Raw genomic sequence first — 23922 nt, forward strand, 5'->3', positions numbered from 1 at the left:
GGGTGCAGAATCTGTTACTTTCCATGCACCAACTGGTGCACTCATATAGGTAGTAGAATACAGCCATAGACTGACGTGGTTCTGTTTGACTTTTTCAAATAATTGAAATGAAAAGGCGTCTAGTTTGGGTTTGACTGCCAGCTAACATGCGTTACAGTACAATTTTATCAAAGCACGTGCTTATAGTACTAGAGCATTTGTGAAATAAGCGAGTTTTTTTTATTTAAGTCATATGTCCTGTGTTAACAGTATTCGGCAGATAACCTTATCCAGAGTGATTACATTTCTCTCATTTATATATCTGCGCAGCTGAGGGCCTTGATCAGGAGCCCATCAGTAGCAGCTTGATGGTCCTGGGGTTGGAACTCACAACCTTTAGAGCAGGTGTCCAACACCTTAACCATTGAGATACCATTGATACAAATTCAAATTGGACATTTATACTTGCCTATAGACATCTACATATATATTTATATATTTATCTTACATATGCACACTGTACATACTGTATCCTTTTGCGACACCATTTCAAAGTTAACCATTGTACTGTATTATATTAGTGTATTATATTTTTGTTTTATATTTAGTTTTTATAAAGCAGTTTTATATTTGTATACATATATATTATACTACTATTTTTTTGTTAATATTTTTATTATATTATTTTTATTTTATTTTTCATATTTATATTTACTGCTATTGATACTACATATATATATTTATATTATATACATATATATATCTATATATACACATATATACACACTCACACACACACACATATATATATATATATATATATATATATATATGTGTGTGTGTGTGTGTGTGAGTGTGTATATATGTGTATATATAGATATATATGTATATAATATAAATATATATATGTAGTATCAATAGCAGTAAATATAAATATATATATATTTGCATATGCATATCTGATCTGACACTTGACTTTCCACACTGTCCACACTTTAAATTTTAAATTTTTCTTTTTTTTTACTCTTTCCTCTTTCTTTTTGTGTAAGACAGTCGTAAAAAGCATTTCACTACATGTCGTACTGTGTATGATTTTGTATGTGACCAATAAAATTTGAATTTGAAAAAACCATTGAGATACCATTGATACATGACTTTTTGAACAATTACATTGAGATCAAAACATCAAAATGCTTAAAATGCAAAGTAATGTTTCCAGTGGCCTATTTGTTGATAGGATGATCAGTAATGCTGATATATTAGTCTTTTAAATATGATCATTTTACCCAATGGGGCAGAGAACACGAAATACGGGGGTGGGGGCAAGTTTGTGTTGGTGAGGGGGGAAAGTCTGGTGGTTAATTTCTAAGGGTCATTAGAATTCTGTCAGTTGATGGAGAGAAGGTAGAGGGACATACAAGGCCTTAGAAATGCTGTACAAACACATTGAAGGGGTGGTAAGTACTAAATTATTTATTTTCAATTATTCATTTATCCTCAACAGTTGCTTTATCCTGCCCATGTTCGTGTGAATCTGGCCAGAAGCCTAGCCTGGAAACACCCTCTATAGGACATTATTACATTATTTTGATTGAATTTTGTTTTTCATTTCCTCTCTGGCACATTTCTTTCCATCTTTTAAATAATTTGTCAGGGTTTTTCTGTTGATGGACTGGTTTAATTCAAACTATACATGAGTCCTTATCAATCAAACATGCAAAGTCAGATTTTTATCAATAATTATTTAATATGTACCAGAAATTGTAGATATGTTTATACAATCTTATAGTGCAATATATGTTAGTTCAAAAATAAATTTTGGTTTTGCGTTTTAGCTAAAAGTCTTCTGCCACACAGCCTTTTTTACATATGCAAGTATTTTTTAGACTACATTTATCTTGCATAAGTATAAAGTGCACATATATTATAAAGTATATATTACATTTTGTTTGGTTGTCAGTTTTGTATGTTGATGACTTCATCAGTGTTCTGTCAAACAGCCTTAATGTGCATGTTCTGAAACATTATTAACAAATATTGTTCTGATTGTTAGGTCTGGATTATCTGCTTTGGTAGGAGAAAGAATGACTGCGTAGCAGGTAATGTGATCCACATTACCCAAACATCGGAAAATAATAGACACCAATCAAAAAGGCCCTAAGTGATTGGATTGTTTGCTGCAAAATAAGCTATGTTGTCATATGCAAATGGTAAAGAAAACATACTAAACTAAGACATACAATTAATATATATTTCTATATAATGAAGTTGTCAACAAATTCAATTACTCTCAATATGCTCCTTTTATCTTAAGCTTTGGATTATACATCATTAAATTATAGTAATTTCCTCATCATGTAGTACATATTTTCAGTTGACAGGCAATTAAATAAATAGCACACAATTCCTCTTCTCTCTCTCTCTCTCTCTCTCTCTCTCTCTCTCACACACACACACACACACACACAAACACACTCACACACACACTGTGTCCCATCAGTGATCAAGAGCTAGTGGTCAGGCTCATTGGACACTTATAATTTAATCTGAAGGTTTGCCGATCATCAGCAACCAGAGGAAGAACGAGGACACCAAGAGTGGCACATGACAGCATGGAGCAATAGTGCCAGAACCGACAATGTTTACTTGGCCATTCATCTTGAGGCAGGAGCTTGTTGTGGTGGTATTACAACACTCTAGAATGCAGTTGGTATTAGTGGAAGCACACACTGTCTCCTTGCTACAGTCTTCGATACAGCTCGCTGTCCAGACCACTACTGTCACAGATTGTGTCTTCTTCAGCTACAAGGAAGATATATGGAGTTAGGAAATGTTATAAAAATGTATTTTTTGTTTGAGAGGTAGCCTGTACAGCAAGCTGACTCTCTAGAACCATTGGTGACATCTCATATCACAATAGGCTAGCTCAATACACATAATTATCCTTTGATTTCATAATTCACAATTTTGTTGGCATGTCTGTGAGCTTTTCTATTTATTTAATTTATCAAACAGTGCATAGAAATATATAGGAAGAGCTTTTTTTCTTTTTTTACCATGCAGAAGTTCTGACCAGGAGAACACAGGCCAACATTAGTGTTGCCTTGATAACAGGTTTCTCCATTACAGGTCATCTTATGGCACTTCTTTCCCTGTTGATTGTGATAATAAAAATACAGTTTATAAGATAAGTCTAATGAAATGATTTGTCTTCTCTAGAGCTGTGTTCTTTCTTACATTGGTTGCCATGGTGGTGGATGCAATGGTAGAAGCCTTAGTGGTGGTGGTGCTGGTGGCAGCGGTTGCTGTAGTAGTCACTGATTGAAAAACAAAATGGTGAAGAACTGAATGATAAGAATTAGGGCTACACATACACATCTATCCACATACACAATATGTTAATAAATGTATATATATAACTTTGTACTAGAAAAAGTGAGAGAAGGAGTACTTATGACAGAAGAGTTGAGTAGGCTGTTGAGAGTGGAGTTGTCACAATTGCTGGTGCAACAGTTAATGGAGCAGTTGTTCTGAGAGGTGTTCGTACAAGCAGTGAGGCAGGTGCTTGTGCACCTCACTGAATATAATGCATCTCCATCTCTTCTCAGCTAATACACCACAGAATATCAATCAGCTCATCCATTAGCATTGCAAAACATCTGCTTTGAAAACCACACACCGTCCATAGTCTGACATGAAAATATTGCAATAAATCTGCAACATTTAACACACCTTCAAACATTACATATAGTTCATATGGTGAGTTCCTATACCTCACAAAAAGGTTCAGAAGCTGAGCAAGTGGTGACATTGGAGCTCATGAATGTACTCTGGCATGCTGAGTAATTGCAAGAGAAGATTCGACAGGATACCTATTGAAAATCAGACAAGATCTGAATAAAAAAAATAGTCTCAGAAAAATCTCCAGTCTGTTATTAAGTTTGAAGCTATTATGCTTCTTCCATTACTCACCATTGCTGAGCTTGTGACATTTGTGCCTACAAAAAAATATACCAAATTAGGAGCTGAAGTTAATGACTTTTCTTAGTGTTATATTGCATAGGATTACATGCTGTTGGTGCCTGCTGTGTAATGGTTATATTTAAGACCATTATTTTATATTTAAACTAATTAATAATCTCATATCTATAACATTTACTTCTGGTGAACACTTACCAAGAGACTGGTTACTGGTTGTAGCATTAGCTGAGGTTAAACTGGTACTGTTTGCAGTCAGATTAGTCAGTAAGGTTGCATTGTTTGCTATAATGTCTGTGGAATTTGTTGAATTTTGTGCACTTGCATACAAAATCAAACTTGCCTGCAATAAAACAAAAAGAAGGAAACCTGCTGGGAAGAGAAAGAGAGAGTCAAGTTGTATTGACCACTATGGAATATATTTTCACAAACCAGTTGGGCTAAGGCCTGGAAAAGCTTATAGAATGATCATTAAATTATGTCAGTTTGACATATAATTACATTTCAAATGAGAACTATTTTAATGAATGCTGGGAATGGTTCTGATACTTTCATCTGTAAACACCCTGAATGTGAAGTTATTAACCTTTGTTACAAAGTGAATATATATTTATGTATACTATTTCCTCTATTATTAATGTCATATATCACATATGATTCTATTTAACCTAGAAAGTCCATGCTCTTACTGTTGTCTTATACAAGGAATATTTATATATGGCATGTTAGGTTATGTTATTTTGGTTTATGTTTACCTTTAGTACAGGGTATTAGTACAGAGCCCTTCATTTTTTTTGATGTGAGCTGTTTTCACCTGTAAACACACAATAACATGGTTTATCTGTGTTACTACTCTAATTTGTTTGCTACAGTGGTTGATTATTCATGTATACATTTATTTTAAGACAGTATAATTTGGTACATGGAAAATGACAAACAACCAATTAATTAAAGGTTTCCTTTCGCAATAATGTCTAATAAATAAACTCTATGTTAGGCAAGTCTAATCATTCTGGAAAAGTCTTTCATGTTGATTAACCTTCTGCCGAACTATGGGCATGTTATTTTAGAGCCTAATTAATCTGTATTATTCCAGGAAACATGCAGTATAACATGTAGCTTTGTTTGAAACCTGCATCAATTTTTATCCTTTTCTTTCTTTTTTTTTCCTGCATTAATTTTTTATCATTGTAATTTTTGTATTCTTAATAGTTTATACTTAATAGTTATTTACATAATTAATAAGTTATTTTGATTGTTATACTTGATAAAAGTATACTTGATAAAATAACAAGTCACTCATAGGTTCATATTTGGAAAGGTACTGGAAGACATCATATTTCCTTAGTTACAAAAATGCTCACTTTCATTGGGACCTGTTGCTCACACACAATTAACAACTTGTTTGTTCTTAAAAAATCCCATGGGTACAAGAGCAAAGCACAGCTTGTTACTCATACCCAAAGGAAATTGCAAAACCTCCTTCAGGAAACTGCTGTGGAAACCACTTCATATGTCAACAGGTCCTCCAAAACAGAACTCTCTCTTTTTCTTTAGCTCTCGGGAACTTATTCTACCTTTTATAGGGGAGCAGATTAATGGAATAATTAATGGAAGCTTCTTGTAATTAATTCATTAATTTATTGATTGATCAATTAATTGTGAGATATGTAATAGAGAGAGATCATCATGTAAAAGAGCTTGACCTGGTCTACTACAGGGTGTGTTAGTCAGTTTTCATTTAGTCTGTATTCAATTTATATTTGCCTAACATGCAAAGGTGCATGAGAATTAGAGGCTGTAGTAGTGCACTACAAATGCCATTATATGCAATACATTATAAATATTTATTATTAATTACAATATAAGATATCCATGGGATGACTGGTGTTTCTTCTTCTTCTCTATCGCATATCACCACAATTACACAGCTGACTGAATAATGATGACTAGGCATTCCTGATTATATAAGAAACCGTTTGGTGAATATATTTCATTATGTTAAACTTTTTTGTTTTAAACTTTAGAAAATAATAAATAATTACATGTAACGAGGTATCTAATTTGGGTTTGCAATTCTTTTAGTCTACTGCCAACATAAAGGTAAAAGCTTGTTATTCCTGTGCCTGCTCTACCACCTGTCTGCAACCATAGCAACACGGTACATTTGGCATTTTAGCATCTTTCAGGGTAATCCCTACGAATCTGAATGCATCCAACACTGTAAAAAATTTGTAATCTTTATAAAACACAATATGTATGGAGAAATTGTACTTACTTTTGCTGAGAATGAAGGATAGTGATGTTTTGCCTGGGGATGGCAGCTGTGGTTGAAGTCAAGTGCCTGGGCTCTCCCCTTGTCTTCCTTGTTGCCCTCCTCTCCCGCCCTCCCTCTCCCCACTTCTGTTGCTACCTTTCTGCTGACATCACAGAGAGGTAGCCTAATGAGTGGAAACTTTTCGTGGCCGGGTGTCCTAATTGTATTTCCAAACAGGAGGGGAGGGACAAAATTTGACCAGCTGCTAGAAGAATTAATCTATTCAGTGAGGCAGAAGGCACTTTTCTACATTAACTATTTTAATGACTAAAATATAGGCAATGTTAATGAAACAGCAGGCCATGATCTGGAATAATATGTAGTAGCAGTCATATTACCAAATGAAATAGCCCAAAAATAATAATAAAAATATTTTTTTCACAATAAAGTCTTTCACAATTCACATCGCAGTTACTGTGCTTATTAAAGGTTTATATTAACCCTCAAGCAAATCCAGTAACTAATCCAATATCTGCTTTGTTAATAGAACTTAAATGATAAGTACTTTCATGGTAAAGGGTTTTGATTTTGTGCTTTATATATACATTAGCCAATAAAGACCAAGAAAAATGTATATAAACAGAAATCTTAAGTCTTATATTTTGGAGTGCAGTCTGTGGAATGTGTTTGGTCTTTGTACTTTCTTCATGCTTTTCACTTTCAGAATCACTCTTTCCCCTATTTCATAATCCATACATATATCTCATGAGTAAATCATAAAAATTATCCCTTTGTAACGATATGCGCTGTGGAATGCAAGGAATAAATCCATCTCCAGTTGCAAACACAGTGCCTTAGGTAACAGAAGTCCCACATTATAATTCACACTCAGATAATAATTTTTAATCTGATGTGTATTACTCTTAAAATAGTGACTAAAAATACAAAAGGTTAAAATGTTTAGAGTATAAAAGACAGACTATTGCAGGTTATTGCCTGACAGTGAAAAATAGCTGGAGAGAAAAAAAATCATACAGCAAATGGAATAATGCAGCTGTTGGGTACATTTTGCATTCAAAATATCTGGTTGTGAATTTTCATGCTACTCTGCTCCATTTCTCTTATTTCCATAAGCAATGCTGGTCATAAACAAATGCAGTGATGTTGTTTCTTACTTTTCATGTAAATCTGTGAAGGTACACTGAATGCAATCGAAACAACAAACAAGCAAATTCAATGGCACTCTGACAATATTAAAAAAAAGAGAAGAAGCTTGTTGTTATTGTTAAAATAAATAAGCTCAAGATTATTCAACAGTGTCCATAGGAACATATGTGGCTTTAAATGCTTTGAGTGTGTAATATACTGTCATTAAAGAAAGATTTTGAACTGCTTGTATCATGTACTGGGGCTTTGTATGTATGTACTAATAATGCTCATTAAGAGTAAACGTTAGAACTGATTTGAATGAGTTAAACTAAAATAAATTTGGAATATGTAGTCAATGTCATAGCATTGTCAGGGATGACTATGTAAAGCTTAAAAGGCCAGATAATCACAAGCTGAACCTGCACCAGCCAGGCCTCTAGAATAAAGCAGCATGGAACAGGTGCAGGACATAACAAATAGAAATCTTTGTTTCCTTTGTGTGAAGACAATGAATGGTATATGATTGCTCTATCTCAAAGGCAAACATTGCAGAGAGGTTGGTGAGACAGTGGCAGAAGAGCTTTCTCCTGGCTTTGTCCCAGAAGACATTGCGCAACCAGACAACGGCATCTGGCTCTACGTAGCTAGTGTAGACTAATGAAGCCCCTGAGAAAGAAGCCTCAGCTCAGTGTATTTACTCTCCTGTTTGTAAGATGACGTTAAACTGTGGCCTTTCTAAACAGCACAGTAACACAAGCATCACAGTCATTTATTTATTCATAAGCTTTTAGACTATCATGTACACTCATTTATCCACACAACATTTACAGCATTTGGCAGACACCCTTAACCAGAAATACTTTGACAGAAGTGCTTTGTAGCCCCATCACAAAAAAATCTTTATGCTAACTTGTATAAACAGTCCACAAGATTAAACTACAAGATTCTACATTATTACTGATGAAAAAGTTGTAATGGTGAGGGTTGCTTTAAATGTGAGAAAGAAATAGCTTAATGATTTATGGCATTTTTACTACCTTATTAGCATATTCAGAATGCAGTTCAATATTGACTGTATAAACAAGTAAACACCAAAAACTAAATCAACCTATTAAAATGCCAGGCTACTCCTTTGTGGTGAGGGTATAGTCAACATGAATGTATATACCTTCTCACGGCTACCTGAAGGCAAACATCACGATGCTATGCAAATAATATTACTAAAGCAAATATTATTGCCAGCCACGATGTCAGTATTAAACTTTCCATGATGAAATCCTCTCGTTTAAACAGAGAATCATGTGTTCAGACAGCCTCAAATAAAATATTTGCTATGGTGATACATGAGAGCATTTCAATTTAAAATCGATAATGATCACTCAGGTAAACAGTCCTTGTTATGTGACTAACTAATAATGATTGCTGAACAGACAGTACCCCATCCACTGTAGTACAGACAGACTGAACTACATATTATTAAATTACAAATAGGGTACATCGAAAAAAAGAAGAAGATCCTATTCATCCTGTGAAAAAGTATTAGTTAGCTACATTAATAGCAAAACTATTACTATGACAATTATATTTTATATTACTATAAAAAAAAATAGAAAACTGAACACAAATTACACATATTCACTTATTCACATATAACAGTTGTTCATAACAGTCATTTTATAATATAAAATATTTTATCTATTTATTTTCCTCTGGTCAAATGTGTGGCTAATTATTATTATTATTATTATTATTATTATTATTATTATTGTTATTGTTATCCTCTACACAGCTAATTCCACTGTATTTCATTCTAATTATTCCTTTAATTGTATTGTATTTTATTGTATTTTTTTAAATTTAATCCCTTTTTTGATTATTTATCAAAATCATTATTCTTTTTAATTCTATTTTTATAATATGGACAGTTGTAAAAGCATTTCACTGCATGTCAGTTTGTGTGTGACTGTTTATGTGACCCCCCAAAATTGACAATTTTTACATAAACAATCCATGCTACAGCGTTTGAGTAACCAAGATGAAATGTGAGCTCATCTGGAAAATCAATTATTGAATTCCCATGAGTTGACTAATGGAAGATTAAAGAGCCTCCATGATCTATATTGTTGTTTTTCAGGGTAGATAGCTCAGAAAGGTACTATTTTGCCCTCTTGTGGCAATTCTCTTGAACAACAAGAGCCGTTGAATAAGAAGAGAATTTTACTAAAAGAACATCTTTGGTCAAATTGTCAGTTCAGAGGAACTTTTCTCCATGCATTCTAATTACATCTTGTTATTTCTTTGCAATAAATGCAAAACTCATGCACTATTCTCAGATGTGGTGGCTTTAGGATTTGACATGCAGTACAGGACCTTACTTCTCCACAATGCACAGTTATTTGGACTTGTGTAAATAGGATCAGAGACCAAAATTAGTATGTGAGGGGACACAACTGCGCCATGCAGCTCAGTGCCTAAGCAGATTATATAGGATTTACAGACATGGTCGTTTTGGCATCAGCAGTCTCAGTCGTAGCAACACATTATCCTGCGCATACGGCAATTGTGTGATTGAAAAATGAACAGAGAGTTTTTATTCCCTTTAGGAATCCTCAACAGTGTACAACATTAGGAATTACAACATCAAGGTTTGACCAAATTTTATATTTATTTTATTTGCTCTTTGATTTAACCTGCTAAATGTGTCATGTTTGGGAAGAACTGATAGCTTTAAAACATTGCATATGTAATTTTAAGAATTTATGTCTTAATTCATCAACTGTTTCCTTGTGGTGAACATTCACCACATCAGCTCTGCTTGACAGATTTTGCAGATAAGTGGCAAGCATGTGGCAATAAAGATACCTCAATATGGTGACGTATGTCCTGTGGTCAGCAGTTGTCTGGACTCTGAAAGGCCTTTTGTACTGTTGGAGGTTTTTCTGGGTGAGCATGGCTTGTTTTGTGTGATTACTTTAAGGTTTACTTTATTACCTTAATGTGTATGTTATGTATTTATGGTTATTTATTCCTACGGAAAATATCTTACTATAAAACAAATCTTTCTCACAGAATATGTTATGTTGGTTGCATTTTAGGTAAACCCATATTGTGCCATACAAGCTGCACCACGGACACCACATGAATCTGAAAGTGAATTTTGCACCCATGAGAAACACTTTACAGGTTTTCTTAATTTATTTTTCATTTTATTTTTACATAGTATACAACATAATTTATTAGTATGTGTTGTTGTTATTGTTGTTATTTCAGAGTGTTTTTTTTTCCATTACCAGTAGCAACAAAATATGTAATGCACTTTTACTGTCACAGAAAGGTGATAAATAGATTGTCATCTATAATAAATACTTTGTACATTTATGCTATGCTCCTACCTGCCCATTAGGGGGCAGGATGGCTACATTACAAATGCCTTTTTCATATTAAAACAACACATTGCACATTACCCCTCTAACAAATACCTGAAAAAAAAAACATTGTAGAATCTGATAGACAACACACCTGGGAGAAGTCACATTATCATGAGCACAGTTGTACCTTACATAAGAGGCTATTGAAAGCTGAGGGAGAGATTCAGGATCTGAAAGCTCAGATTGCCAATCAAAGGGCATCATGGGAAATGCGGTTTATGGAGCTGCAGAAGAGACAGCATGATCTAAGAGATCAGGTATGTGCACTGTTTGTAGTTACTAAATACAGTTGTTAAATTAGACTGGTTATAAACTCACTTTGGAAAGTAAATTTATGCAATTCGTCTATTTTAGCTATACTCTGAGATTGTCACTAGGTCAGGTGCCTTGATCAAAGCAAGTGATTCAACAGAAATGAATGAAAACTTCAGAGATTCAAACTTGGAGAATAGACAAAATTTCGAGGAAAAGAATCGTGGCTGGTCCGGTAAGTTATTTGACAAATTTAACTGACAAATAAATTTGTTTTTCCTCAAGAAGTAGTTTTCTTTAGCTACATTTGGCAGTACTCTTAGCAGTTGCTTACTGTTGCTTGCTGGTTTCTGTAAGGTGGCTTGAACAAAATCCACCAATTGGATTTGAAAATACTGCACAATGTGGCTTACTCAAACAGCTCAACCTGCAGTCAGAGTTCCTTTTGCACAACTTCTGATTCCAAATCTACATCTGCCGCGTCTGTCAGCACAAGGTACAGCAAGCTCTGTTTATCTCACTTCTCAATATGCACTCAAAGGACTAGAAAATTCTGACCTTCTATTGAACTGACAGTGAACTGCATTTTTGTTATTTCATGTTTATGTACATTAGGATTCAGAGCACTGATTTTTTTCTCACCTTAATTTATTTTCCATTATTCACTTTGGGCTCAAGGAGATGTGGCAATCGTCCCCTAAGAGCCTTTGTGCCCCATTCCCCAATGGACCTGCAGATTGGCCATAGGGTCAGAGTTTTGCTGCCTACAGGCCGAATTAGCACCGGAACCCTGCGCTATCTAGGCCAACCACATGGGTCGTCTGACTTCTATTTGGGTGTGGAGCTGGAGCTGGCTGAGAATGTAAAGGAAGTAGGCACCTATCAGGGACAGTGCTACTTTGACTGGTAATAGGCCTTGCATAAATCAATATCTTAGACAAAAACCACCAAGTGATCGGAGAATGATATTTACAAATATTTATTATGAAAATATTCTACCATTCTCAAGTTTTTATTATTTATAACATGACTGTCTCTTTTTTTTCTCTCTAGCAAGCCTGGACATGGTGCGTTTGTGGCATTCAGCAAGCTACTACTGGCCTGGGAGTAGATATATCAGTTACTTCTTTTTTACTTCAACTGCCAGGGCCAATGGGCCAGAGGTACCTTCTTGTGAGCATACGCATACATGCTGATGATTTTCAACAAAGTCACACAGTGAAGTATGATGCAGTATTTGAAATAAATGTTATTGTCCTACAGCTTTTTCCCCTAACGTCCTCTTACAATATCATACCACATCATATGTTTTTGGATTACTGTGTTATTTAATGGTACATGCTGCAAAACTTGTTTTGACAGTGTTAGGACCAAATGCTGAGTTTGAATCAAATGCACAAAACCTAATTGTCTACAATGTCTTTATATACTGTAGCATTAAGATTGCCCTTCACTAGCACTAAGAAGCCTAGCCCAAACCTGTTACAGCATGACAAGGGCTATGTGCAGAAGGTGAGATCCATAAAGACATGCACTGATGTCACATGCCCACATGGCTTCCTCCTTGATTAGGTCTGCTTTGCCAAATGGAGGAAATGATTTGGCAACCCCAGGCAGATCCCCTGAGCCTATGGGTTTGGCTCCTCAGGATGAATCGTGGCCAGAGAATTGTGGATTTGCACTTTGGCAAATACCTGAATGCAAGAGACTCTAGTTCACAGTCTTTGGATGCCCTTAGTAGAAAGCCCTTAGTTCTGAAAATAGTTTGCACTTCATCAAGTGGGTCCGGTGAACTGTTGAATTATGAAAATGTTAACTTTTTTCAGGGACTGCTGGACAATGGCAAATCCCCGTCTACCTAAAGGCAGCCATTGCAATGCATCACAGCACAATGTATGGCATCTCTCACTGGGCTCATAAATTTATTGTGACCTTTGTGAAAGGGAAAGGGCACTTACATCTTTCAAGATTCCCGAAAAGTCTAATATTGGATCACACCTTTTTGTTGGAGTCCATTAAGGCTCCTCCTTCTCTAAAAACTGCTAGCCAACCTCAGCAAAAAGACTGGTGGAACTACATGATTTGGCTATAAGTTAATCTTGTATGTATTAGTGGTCATATATCTTCTAGGGTGCCTTGGGGTTAAACCCACAGGTTCTGGTCATTATACACAATTCTGTAAACCAATCAATTTATGTTGCAGCATTCAATGATGGCAAACCTGCAGAGTGTTCTCTGTTTTGTCAAGTGTGTGTCCTACAATGCAGTGTAGACCAAACAGTGACCATCTAATTCCCAGGACAACTGCCTGGTTTATGTCATCACCAGAGCCTATAAGCATGCTGGTCTGCTAGCCTTGCCAGTCTGCAAGGAATAGCTCCATTTCATGTGCATTAGTCATAGGCATATCTCTCCAGAAGGTACACCACAGCATCCCTGTTTACATTCTCCAGGTTCTGCATGTTTAATGTTGACCCTGCTTGTTACCTAGAACTATAAATAAAATATTAGTAACTGTAGTGCTATGAACATTTGATAAATTCCAAAGCTCCCTGTCATTCAGAACCAGTCTGAACCCAGGAGGAGCTCAGCAAGATCTTTCAAGGGAAAATAACTCTATGACTGCAGTATTTATTGCAAATATTGCATCAAACATTTCTTTGTTTGAAAGACTCTGCATGTGTGCACGTGTGCAAGAAGGTATTCTGCTATCTCCATTGTAGTCTCATTTAGGTGTATGAGAAATTATTTTGTTCATCTGCTGTGGTTTAAACACGATATAAATACATTTTTGTCATGATTCACCTTGCCTTGCACATGCCTGAGGAAAAATAGCATGTTTCAGTGAGAAACAGTGAGGTAAACAAACCATGAGAGAGAGATTTACCCAGAGCTGCTTTTATGCTATTTCTGAGCATATATTTCTGCTCTAACTGGACAACTTAAAACTAGGTAAAGCTTGAGTTTCCTCCAGTGAATTGTCCTCTAAATTAGCATGATGCCTGTGTAATTCCTACAAAAAAAGGCAGAAAGAATATGGTATGCACATAGACTACATACCTCAGAGTCTGATTGCACCAGGATACTGTCAGATGAGACAGGGGCATCTTTTGACATACATGGTTTTACATAACTGACTGAAAAGTAGGCATACAATCTATTCTGAATAGTGTGTTGAGTAATATTTAATTGAACTGGCAGCATAAACATGCATTAAGCAGCAGGTAAATACTTCAATTTGCTTTCTATGTTTTTTTTTTTTTAATTAATCAAGACAGGAGACTGTAAAACAAATTTTAATACAAACACATGCGTGACTGAGAACGTTCACATTATTATGTCAAACAAAGTTGACACATATCACAGGGTCCACTCCTCCTTGCAAAACATTGTCAGCTCCTTTTGATTTCAATTCAATTTTATTTATTTGTATAGTGATTTTTAACAATGAACATTTTGAAATGAACAATGTCTCAAAGCAGCTTCACAGAAATATAAAAAATTGAATACAATTTTAAAAGTTAAAAAAAATAAATATATATTTATCCCTATGTTCTTATATTAATATTGTGCTGGGGTTCTCAGTAGGGTTCAAATTGAATGAAATAATCACTGCAAAACACTTTCTGTGTTTAACACTGTGTTGATCTGGGAGAATGTTTGGCTTATTAATGTATTGAAAAGCTATTTATTGCTGTCTGATCCTCCTGGCAGAGGCAAGCAGGTTTTGTGGTGAAATATTCTGTTACTTACAAACATAATTTATAATGTTCTCACAAGAGCCCCTGAACCACCAGCCACAAAACATCCCCAATGATGCATCAAGTGGTTTTCTGTATATACAGTCTTGCTTTGTCAACCTGCTAGTGGTAATAACCACAAGTTTTTGAGTTTTTTTTTTTTCCCATCACAATAGACAGTATATATAATGTGCATTTTAGTCTTAATGAAGCTTGGTGAAGTTTAGTTACTGCATTTTATGAGACATGCTTTAAGAAACTCCTGTCTTTGAGCTCTTTTTTTTCATCTTTCACAGTCCTTCTCAGTATGTCATTGTACCCATGGGTCTAATTCTGGGCAAATTTTTAACTGTCTCAAACATTTTCTTATGGTAATGGCTTTTTAAGCACATGGAAATTATTGTTGTATTACACAAGACTGGTGTTGGTCTTAAGAGCACAAATCGGTAGTCTCAGTCTTGTCTTGGTCTCGGCCTATGAAGACTTAAAATATTTTCCCACCAACACCCACAAGCCTAACGTCATCTTCATGAACATGTACTTTTTAATGTACCTGTTACAGTACATTTTGCAAATGTATATCTCTTCATATAGAGTTACATAGCACCAATTTCAAGAGACTATATTTGTAAGATGTATTATGTATGTCCTGTGTGCTTATTTGTACAAAATGTTAATACCAAAGTAGATGGGATATTTTGGTGAGAGCAATTTCACATCAGGTTAGGGAAATACTACAACCAGCACACACCTGAGTGTCTCGTCTCAGTCTTGTCATAGACTCAGCCATGTGTGGTGTTGGTCATGTCATGGTCTTGAAAATAAATCTGAGTTCAGGCAACAACTATCTGTCAATTTTGTGTTGAACGTTCACCCATTGTAATTGAGAGTGTAATTGGGGACTGAGATCAAACAAAACATTAAAAAAGCTATCAATAGTGATGGTACATAAGTATATTTTGCAAAAAAAAAAATATTGCTTAAGTAATAGATTATCAGTTTAGTTAGTCTGCTCAGAAATTGGATAGTTTATCCTGATGAATGAAAACGTTGAATTACTGTGTGTAATGCTTAGTTTATCCAATCATTTTGCTCATTTTTATGCAGGGTGTTAATCATCCAATAATTCTATGGCGCAGACAGCAGAACGCTTAGGAAACAGTACAGTGCGACTGAATCTATGTGAGACCAAAGATATTAGAATGTGCAAATTTATTCCACTGTGTTCCTGTATGATTTTCATTTATGGAAGTCTGTTGATAGAAACTCAATTAAAAGTGCAGAGTGTCAAATGTAATGCCCTGTGGCACTGCAAAATTAATGTTAACTAAATGTAATATAAGAATCAATATGAACAATGAAATAATACTTAAGCAAATTAAATGTACTACATTTACTAACTTACTAAAGTATTTGTTTACCCTGGTTAAAGGATAATTGTTTACCCTGTTTATAGAATGACCTACTAGTGATACAATTGAAATAAAAAAATCAATTATTAAAAAAAAAAAAACTTTGGCTGAAGGCAGTTATTGAAATATTATATTTCTGAAAGTCATTTAAGACACAGTGAGCAATGTTAAAACATCTGTGGGTCACAATAATACATCTTTACATACCAAATTCAAAATAATCAAGGATGCAATGTGCATCAACAACAAACATTTAACAATACAAGCATGACTTATCAATACATTTTAACAATACAGCATGATATAAATGCTGTAGTGAGATATAACTTGACTTTCATGTCATACAGTCATCACATTTACTATGTGAGGTGACATTCAGGTATCATTAACCTTAAGACTTCTGGCAAAAGCCAAAACATTCAAAGAAAAAAAATGAAAAACATTGTTAAGAAAGATAGCAATAATACAGTTTCTCAGATTCAGAATTATTCAACATTTAGTCTTGAGCTCAATTTCATATAAGAAAAAAAATATGCTCTGCTCTAATTAAAGCATCTCTTTATCACCAGAGAGCATAGAACAATTAGGACAACTGTCCTTTGGACTTGAGCTTGAGAATCTCTGCTGCAAGTTGTTGGGCATCTTTTAGCTTCGGGAACATTCCCATAACCTTATCCACATGATGAGGATTAAAAATTGCATGGAGTTTCTTCCTTGTCTCTTCTCGCTCTGCCTCAAATGGAACAGTGTTGGGACTGAGCGCTCCTTGGCTGCTCCCATAAACATCAGCGTGCCTGTGGGGTCCAACAGCATGGAGAGGTATGGGTAAACTAAAACCTGTCTGAGTCTGCCGGAGCCACACTGTGTCAGAACACGGTTTTGGTTGGCTGCGATGAAGCCCATTAGGCTGTAAGTAACTGGGAAGGCTGTAATGTTGATTGCTAGATGGCCTATGGAACTGGAGTGCACCATAATCAAAGCAGTTGGGTGGATGCTGGGCAAGAGGGTACTGATGGATGCTTGGTTGGGCAACTGACTCTGAAGAGCAAATGCAAGCAAGAGATGCATCTTTTTTCTCATAAAACCTATTATTATCCCTAGAGCTAATCCTGTATGAATCATCACATCCTTGAGATGTGTCTGAAAGCTGGCTTTCGTAGGAGCCAAGGCCAGAATCTGAGCTAGATGGAGGATTATTGAGGTATGCGGAGTACAGGCTATGCCAGTTTAGAGGAGTGTGGCTAGCTGGGGTGGAGGCCTGGTACTTGGTAGGAACATCATTCCTGTAGTGCTGCATGCTTTCACTGAGTTGGTGTCTGGGTACACAAACAGCAGATTCCAGGGTTAGCTTGTACTCCAGCTCTTGCTCTAAAGAGGGAACGTATGAACTGAAGCCAGACTCATTGTGGCAGGGCCTTTTGAGGGATGCTCCTGATCTTTGACTTTCCTCTGAACAGCATCGGGCAGAACTGGACAGACGGGCATTGTCCCTCAGTTCATCTGCAAGAGAACGCTGCGACTGGCTAGTTCGCTCTGGGTGATAAAACTTGCATTTGATTCCGTATGTGCATTTTTTTCCTAAGAGAGAAAAAGAAGTCCAGCTGAGTCATCATAGACAATAACTCCTCAACTCCACAGCTTGAAGAGTATCTAAGCATAAACCCAAGGGTGGTGTTTATCACACGCTACACAAAGTTATTGATTACCCCTAGTGTTCACCAGTATGTATACTAAAATATTAAATGAAAGAAATCAAGATCTATACTGTTAAAAAATAAGTGCCTACCATATGGACAAAGCTGGCGCTTGGTGTCTGGTAGCAGAGGTTTCTTTCTGAGGAAATTATCCAAGCTTGGACCATGGCGACCAAGAGGGTCATCTGGTGGCATGAACCTGTAGAAACGCACGTGAAAAAGATAATTGAACAGATTTTCATTTTTATCACACATCAGGAATAATTAATAATATTAGATTATAAATAATAGATAATAGATTATAAATAATAATATACCAAATATGGCACTATAATTTACAAGCAATATTTTTCAGAAATCTTCATCAACACATTTAATATTTAAGAATAAGAAGTACAGTGAGGTCTCTGTAAATACACTGAAAACTGGAAAAATAAGAAGGTTTCAAAGATTTTAATCACATACTTGTCATTGACAAAGGAGTACATGAGAAGCCCCTCCTCAATGCAGCGCTTCCATTCAGGTCGTTCACACTGAAGGTCACGGTATGTGTCGTTGGACACAATAATGCCATCCAGTTCATAAGCAAGTTTGACGATGAAGCGATCATCATAGCAGACCACCCGCTTACCTCCCACCCGCCGGGAGGGCGTGAATACAACAATCTTTCTCCTTTCCAGCTCTGCTAGAATGTGCTGATCTGAAAGAAGAATATTCAGTTACTTTTTCTGTACCCATTTAAATCGAACTATCACTGTTTCTGTGTTTGTTTATGTTGGGCATATACAGTGCACAAAGTAATGAAATTGCCAGGTACCTAACATATATTTTTGTTCTCTTCTAAACATTCTGTATGTTTTTTTACTTGAATTTTGTTGGTTGCTGTATAACATTAAAGCTGGAAAATGTTCATGGCATTATTTATCTTGGTTTCATTTTAAAAATATCATAGAAAGCTGCACTTTTAACAGTGATATGCAGACTTTTTATATCTACTGTAACATAAAAACATGGACATCATGACAGGAGTCAAAACAAAACAGATAATAACAACTAAAAGGTTATAAACACAAACAAAACTTAGGTAAGTGCTGCTTTATATAAAGTCAGTAGAGTCTAATGCCTTTTTTTAAAAAATGCATTAGACAATACATGCCATGATATGAGACATATGCTGATACAGGCTTCACAAGGCAGATCTGACACAAGATGATATTCACACGAATAAAAATATAATCCTCATCTCTCTGAAATTCATTTACTGAAATGAGGCAGTGGATTTAGATCCAAATGAAAGCTTCGAAATTATGTAAATAAAAGGCACAAGATATGCATGTATTTGCATAATGTGTTACCAATGTTTTACAAATGTTTTAGTTTTAATGAGATAACAGACAGTCAATGAATTTCATCATAAATGCCCATTCAAATAATCCAGTGCTCAAATGTCCACATTCACTTTAAAGTGAAAAGAGAAAATTTAAAGTGAAAATTGAAAGAGAAAATTTATTTTACTTCCTGTCTAAATGGAGTTCAAGGCGATCTAAATACCAACAAAATAATCCATCCAACCAAAGAAATGACCAGTAAAGCAGTTCTAATGTAATTTATATTCCCAATTTCCGAATACATATCTGTTATGTTTACCTGTCATTATCTAGTTTCTTATCTGGTATCCGTGTCTAACAAGGTTCTTATTTGATCTAACAGTATAAACAAGGCATTACTATTTTTAATCTATCTACATACACTATATTGCCAAAAGTATTCGCTCACCCATCCAAATAATCAGAATCAGGTGTTCCAATCACTTCCATGGCCACAGGTGTATAAAATCAAGCACCTAGGCATGCAGACTGTTTTTACAAACATTTGTGAAAGAATGGGTCGCTCTCAGGAGCTCAGTGAATTCCAGCGTGGAACTGTGATAGGATGCCACCTGTGCAACAAATCCAGTCGTGAAATTTCCTCGCTCCTAAATATTCCACAGTCAACTGTCAGCTGTATTATAAGAACGTGGAAGTGTTTGGGAACGACAGCAACTCAGCCACGAAGTGGTAGGCCACGTAAACTGACGGAGCGGGGTCAGCGGATGCTGAGGCGCATAGTGCGAAGAGGTCGCCGACTTTCTGCAGAGTCAATCGCTACAGACCTCCATGTGGCCTTCAGATTAGCTCAAGAACAGTGCGCAGAGAGCTTCATGGAATGGGTTTCCATGGCCGGGCAGCTGCATCCAAGCCATACATCACCAAGTGCAATGCAAAGCCTCGGATGCAGTGGTGTAAAGCACGCCGCCACTGGACTCTAGAGCAGTGGAGACGCGTTCTCTGGAGTGACGAATCGCGCTTCTCCATCTGGCAATCTGATGGATGAGTCTGGGTTTGGCGGTTGCCAGGAGAACGGTACTTGTCTGACTGCATTGTGCCAAGTGTAAAGTTTGGTGGAGGGGGGATTATGGTGTGGGGTTGTTTTTCAGGAGCTGGGCTTGGCCCCTTAGTTCCAGTGAAAGGAACTCTGAATGCTTCAGCATACCAAGACATTTTGGACAATTCCATGCTCCCCACTTTGTGGGAACAGTTTGGAGCTGGCCCCTTCCTCTTCCAACATGATTGTGCACCAGTGCACAAAGCAAGGTCCATAAAGACATGGATGACAGAGTCTGGTGTGGATGAACTTGACTGGCCTGCACAGAGTCCTGACCTCAACCCGATAGAACACCTTTGGGATGAATTAGAGCGGAGACTGAGAGCCAGGCCTACTTGTCCAACATCAGTGTGTGACCTCACAAATGCGCTTCTGGAAGAATGGTCAAAAATTCCCATAAACACACTCCTAAACCTTGTGGACAGCCTTCCCAGAAGAGTTGAAGCTGTTATAGCTGCAAAGGGTGGACCCACGTCATATTGAACCCTATGGATTAGGAATGGGATGTCACTTAAGTTCATATGCGAGTCAAGGCAGGTGAGCGAATACTTTTGGCAATATAGTGTATGTTTTAAAGCAATGCAAAAAGAGAGACCAATAGTAATATTTGGTGTAGTATGACATTCTGTACAACAGGAAGAAGCCTCACCTAGTACAGTACATTACTGGAGGCAAATTCTGAATGGGATAAGAGTGACAGAAGGAAGTAGAAAAATATTGTTGAACTTCCTGGTAGGGGAATTCCCAAAGCAGCCTTAAGGGAGGTTTATTCTTCCTGATAATAACAGATTGATTTCTATAAGGAAGCAAGTACGCTGTTCTCAGAAATACAAAGTAAAATAAATAACCTTTGTGCTCTACGAGCCTAAATGATAACTGGGCTCATGACTTACAAAATGGAATGCTTACAATGCTTAGTACAGGATCAGGTGCAGCGGTGTGCTTTGAATTGGTAAATGACAGTATTGTCTTAATAATAATATTTATTATAAGCAGTTAAGTTAGGAATTATTTGGGTTTGTGTTTCATGTTCACTTTTTAAATGGCCAAAAAGAAGCTGCAGCCTGAAATGCAGTTTAATATTAATTATAATATTAATTAATCCAACATAACTTCAAAACAGCTAACCAAATAAAAGCATGCTCCTATAATCCTAATAATATAATACGGGCATTAAAATGTAGTTTAGCATTCTCTTTGTTGCAGTAGATTTGAATCTATGATACTAAGATGTGCAGCTAGGTAATAGGTTTGTAACTGGACATGTATCTTCATGCAGAACAATAAAACACATTCATATGCATGTCACTGTGAACATTCATTACAGCAATGCATACCACTCAAGTCTTTAGCAAGCAAGAACAAACCACCAACACATCATCTGAGATACAAAACATGATATGTGTATTTACACTGTAAGTGGTAAGGCCTGGATGTTCACATGCATGTTTCTTTGATGACTCATTTTTCTTAGAAGGGAGTGTCCTTACCTGAAATTGGGACATCTGGCCTTGGCTGCTCTTTTCGCCATGAGGGCACAAAAACTGTGATGTTTCTGTGTCCTCTCTCAAGGAAGTAGTTCACTGCCAGCTCAATTCCACGACATGAAAAAACTTCCTTGTTTCCATGACTTACGATAAACAAGAGAGATAGAGAGAAAGAAAGAAAGAAAGAAAGAAAGAAAGAAAGAAAGAAAGAAAGAAAGAAAGAAAGAAAGAAAGAAAGAAAGAGATAAGATGAGAATTTGAGAGCGGAAATACATTCAAGAGGAATATTTGCATAAAGCTTTTAACTATTTGACTGTACTGCTTGTATAGCCTTTACTTGTACTGACTGTACAGAACTATTTGACTGTACAGCCAAATACACATCTATTTAGTTGTTAAAACTGAAATCTGAAAAGCAGACTACAATTATCTGCTTGCTCTTAAATGTCACACTGTGAAATATGGCATATGGCATACTGTGGACGAACATTTAAAATGACCCTGGAAAAGCCTATATTAAGAAATATTTAAAATATATGATATAGCTTTAGTGTCAGCATAGCAAATTTTTTTTTTGCATCACTTGCCACATGATTTGAACATACTTAAACATAACACATTAAACATAATCAAAATAATTCAATCAAAAGTCTCAACTAATTGTTTCACATTACCCCATAGCCACATTGCTTCCATCAATCACAATGGGTTTTAAGTCACTGTCAGTTTCATCTACTGCTGGTGAGCGCTGAATGTCCCTGTGGAGGTCTTTACTGATGGATCCACCACCCCCTCTGTAGCTAAATCCAGAGATTCCATCATCACTCTCCTGATTCACTGTGGGTGACTCTCTGGCTCCAGAGCGCACCAGTTCCCCCAGTACAGTATTCGTGTCAGTGTCCAAGCCTAGTTTCAGCAGGGCTGTCTGCACCTCTTTTGATGAGTAGCCCAGCTTACGGAAAAAGTCCACTTTCAGCTGGACCTCAGACGTACCATACTGGCAAGCAGGCTGCATTCTTGAGGACTTGGGAGTTCAGTGACAGCAGCACATCAAGACAGCTCCAGCTTCAGTCTCATTGTATATGAGTAGATCCTGCTGTCTTCTGGGTCTGTGAGGTGAACAGCAGGACACAAGGGTCAAAACATTATGTAATATCTGAAGTTGCCACAGCCTGTGAGAAAGGACATACTTCTACTACACGTTTAAGTATCTGTTCTTTCTTGAACCATAAAAGTATTGTCCAAACTGATTTTCTTCATTCTTACGCAGTTATCATATTCTCAGCTCATGTAGAACAGCCAAAGCTAAAAGATGACAGCTCTCATTAGTTTCCATTAAGCCACAGAGCAACGTCACGAATTCCCATCAGGAAATACATACAAGGATAACTGTATGACAATCACTCAATTCGTGAAAAGTAAATAAACACACACTACTTTCACATTATTTAACACATTAATCGTAGGCTTACCTTCCATAAACTAAAAGCTTAGTTAGAAGATGAAATATGAATCCTTCCATAAGTAAGCCAAACATAACTAAATGCATGAACGGCGAAAGCAGTAATATATAGACCTACCGTGTTGATGAATTCATAAAACGCCCATTTCAATCGATTCTTAGTGTATTAGTCTATGCATTTAATCGTAGCAGAGAAACGTTGACTTTAATGGAATATTAACAGCACTAGTCACTCACCACAGGAGATTTACTCGTATTCCCTTCCTGGTAAAGCCATATTGCACTTTATAACCTGCACCTCCTCCCGGAAGTACAGGATGGCCTACCTGTGTCACCTGACGCTGCGGTGTGAGCTACAAAAATCCCCAACTAATACAGGCACAGTTATGTGTTAGCATGATCACGATCATTGCACATTAACATACTGAAAATAAATCATACTGTATGACTATAGTAGGCTGTTTATTAATATTACATACGCGAGGAGAAGCGCGCTCCCTTTCACATGGCACAAGATGTCGCTGTGTCCAGCTGTTCCACTTCCCTTACCACATAAATGTTTAAAAAAGTCCTTACGTTGTGTTTGAGGCTAGCAGCTCTTTAAAAAAAAAAAAATAGATGGTCGTTTTGTTTTATGTGTGTAATATTAGGCAGATGAAA

General features: G+C 36.3%; 2 protein-coding genes across 4 annotated transcripts; both read right to left on the reverse strand.

The window, feature by feature from the left end:
- Positions 1-1480: 1480 nt before the first annotated feature.
- Positions 1481-6384, reverse strand: LOC131356827 (keratin-associated protein 10-1). Of its 2 annotated transcripts, none has more exons than XM_058396121.1 (9): positions 6236-6384; positions 4713-4771; positions 4156-4326; positions 3952-3977; positions 3753-3851; positions 3431-3587; positions 3217-3296; positions 3036-3131; positions 1481-2781 (listed from the first exon to the last, which is right to left on the reverse strand). In XM_058396121.1, exons 2-9 carry the CDS (start codon positions 4744-4746, stop codon positions 2521-2523), a joined length of 924 nt encoding a protein of 307 aa, XP_058252104.1. In that variant the 5' UTR covers positions 4747-4771; positions 6236-6384; the 3' UTR covers positions 1481-2520. The 2 variants fall into 2 exon arrangements, with proteins under 2 accessions (XP_058252104.1, XP_058252050.1); XM_058396067.1 differs by having other exon boundaries at positions 4156-4329.
- An 8202-nt stretch (positions 6385-14586) lies between these two features.
- LOC131361425 (ribonuclease ZC3H12A) lies at positions 14587-23657 on the reverse strand. Of its 2 annotated transcripts, none has more exons than XM_058402513.1 (6): positions 23500-23657; positions 22475-22909; positions 21804-21943; positions 18355-18589; positions 17982-18088; positions 14587-17773 (listed from the first exon to the last, which is right to left on the reverse strand). In XM_058402513.1, the coding sequence occupies exons 2-6, from the start codon at positions 22813-22815 to the stop codon at positions 16779-16781; spliced, it is 1818 nt and encodes a 605-aa protein (XP_058258496.1). In that variant the 5' UTR covers positions 22816-22909; positions 23500-23657; the 3' UTR covers positions 14587-16778. The 2 variants fall into 2 exon arrangements, with proteins under 2 accessions (XP_058258496.1, XP_058258487.1); XM_058402504.1 differs by having other exon boundaries at positions 23381-23549.
- Positions 23658-23922: the final 265 nt, after the last annotated feature.

This window comes from Hemibagrus wyckioides, linkage group LG01 (assembly GCF_019097595.1).
Source record: "Hemibagrus wyckioides isolate EC202008001 linkage group LG01, SWU_Hwy_1.0, whole genome shotgun sequence".
Lineage (NCBI taxonomy): Eukaryota > Metazoa > Chordata > Actinopteri > Siluriformes > Bagridae > Hemibagrus > Hemibagrus wyckioides.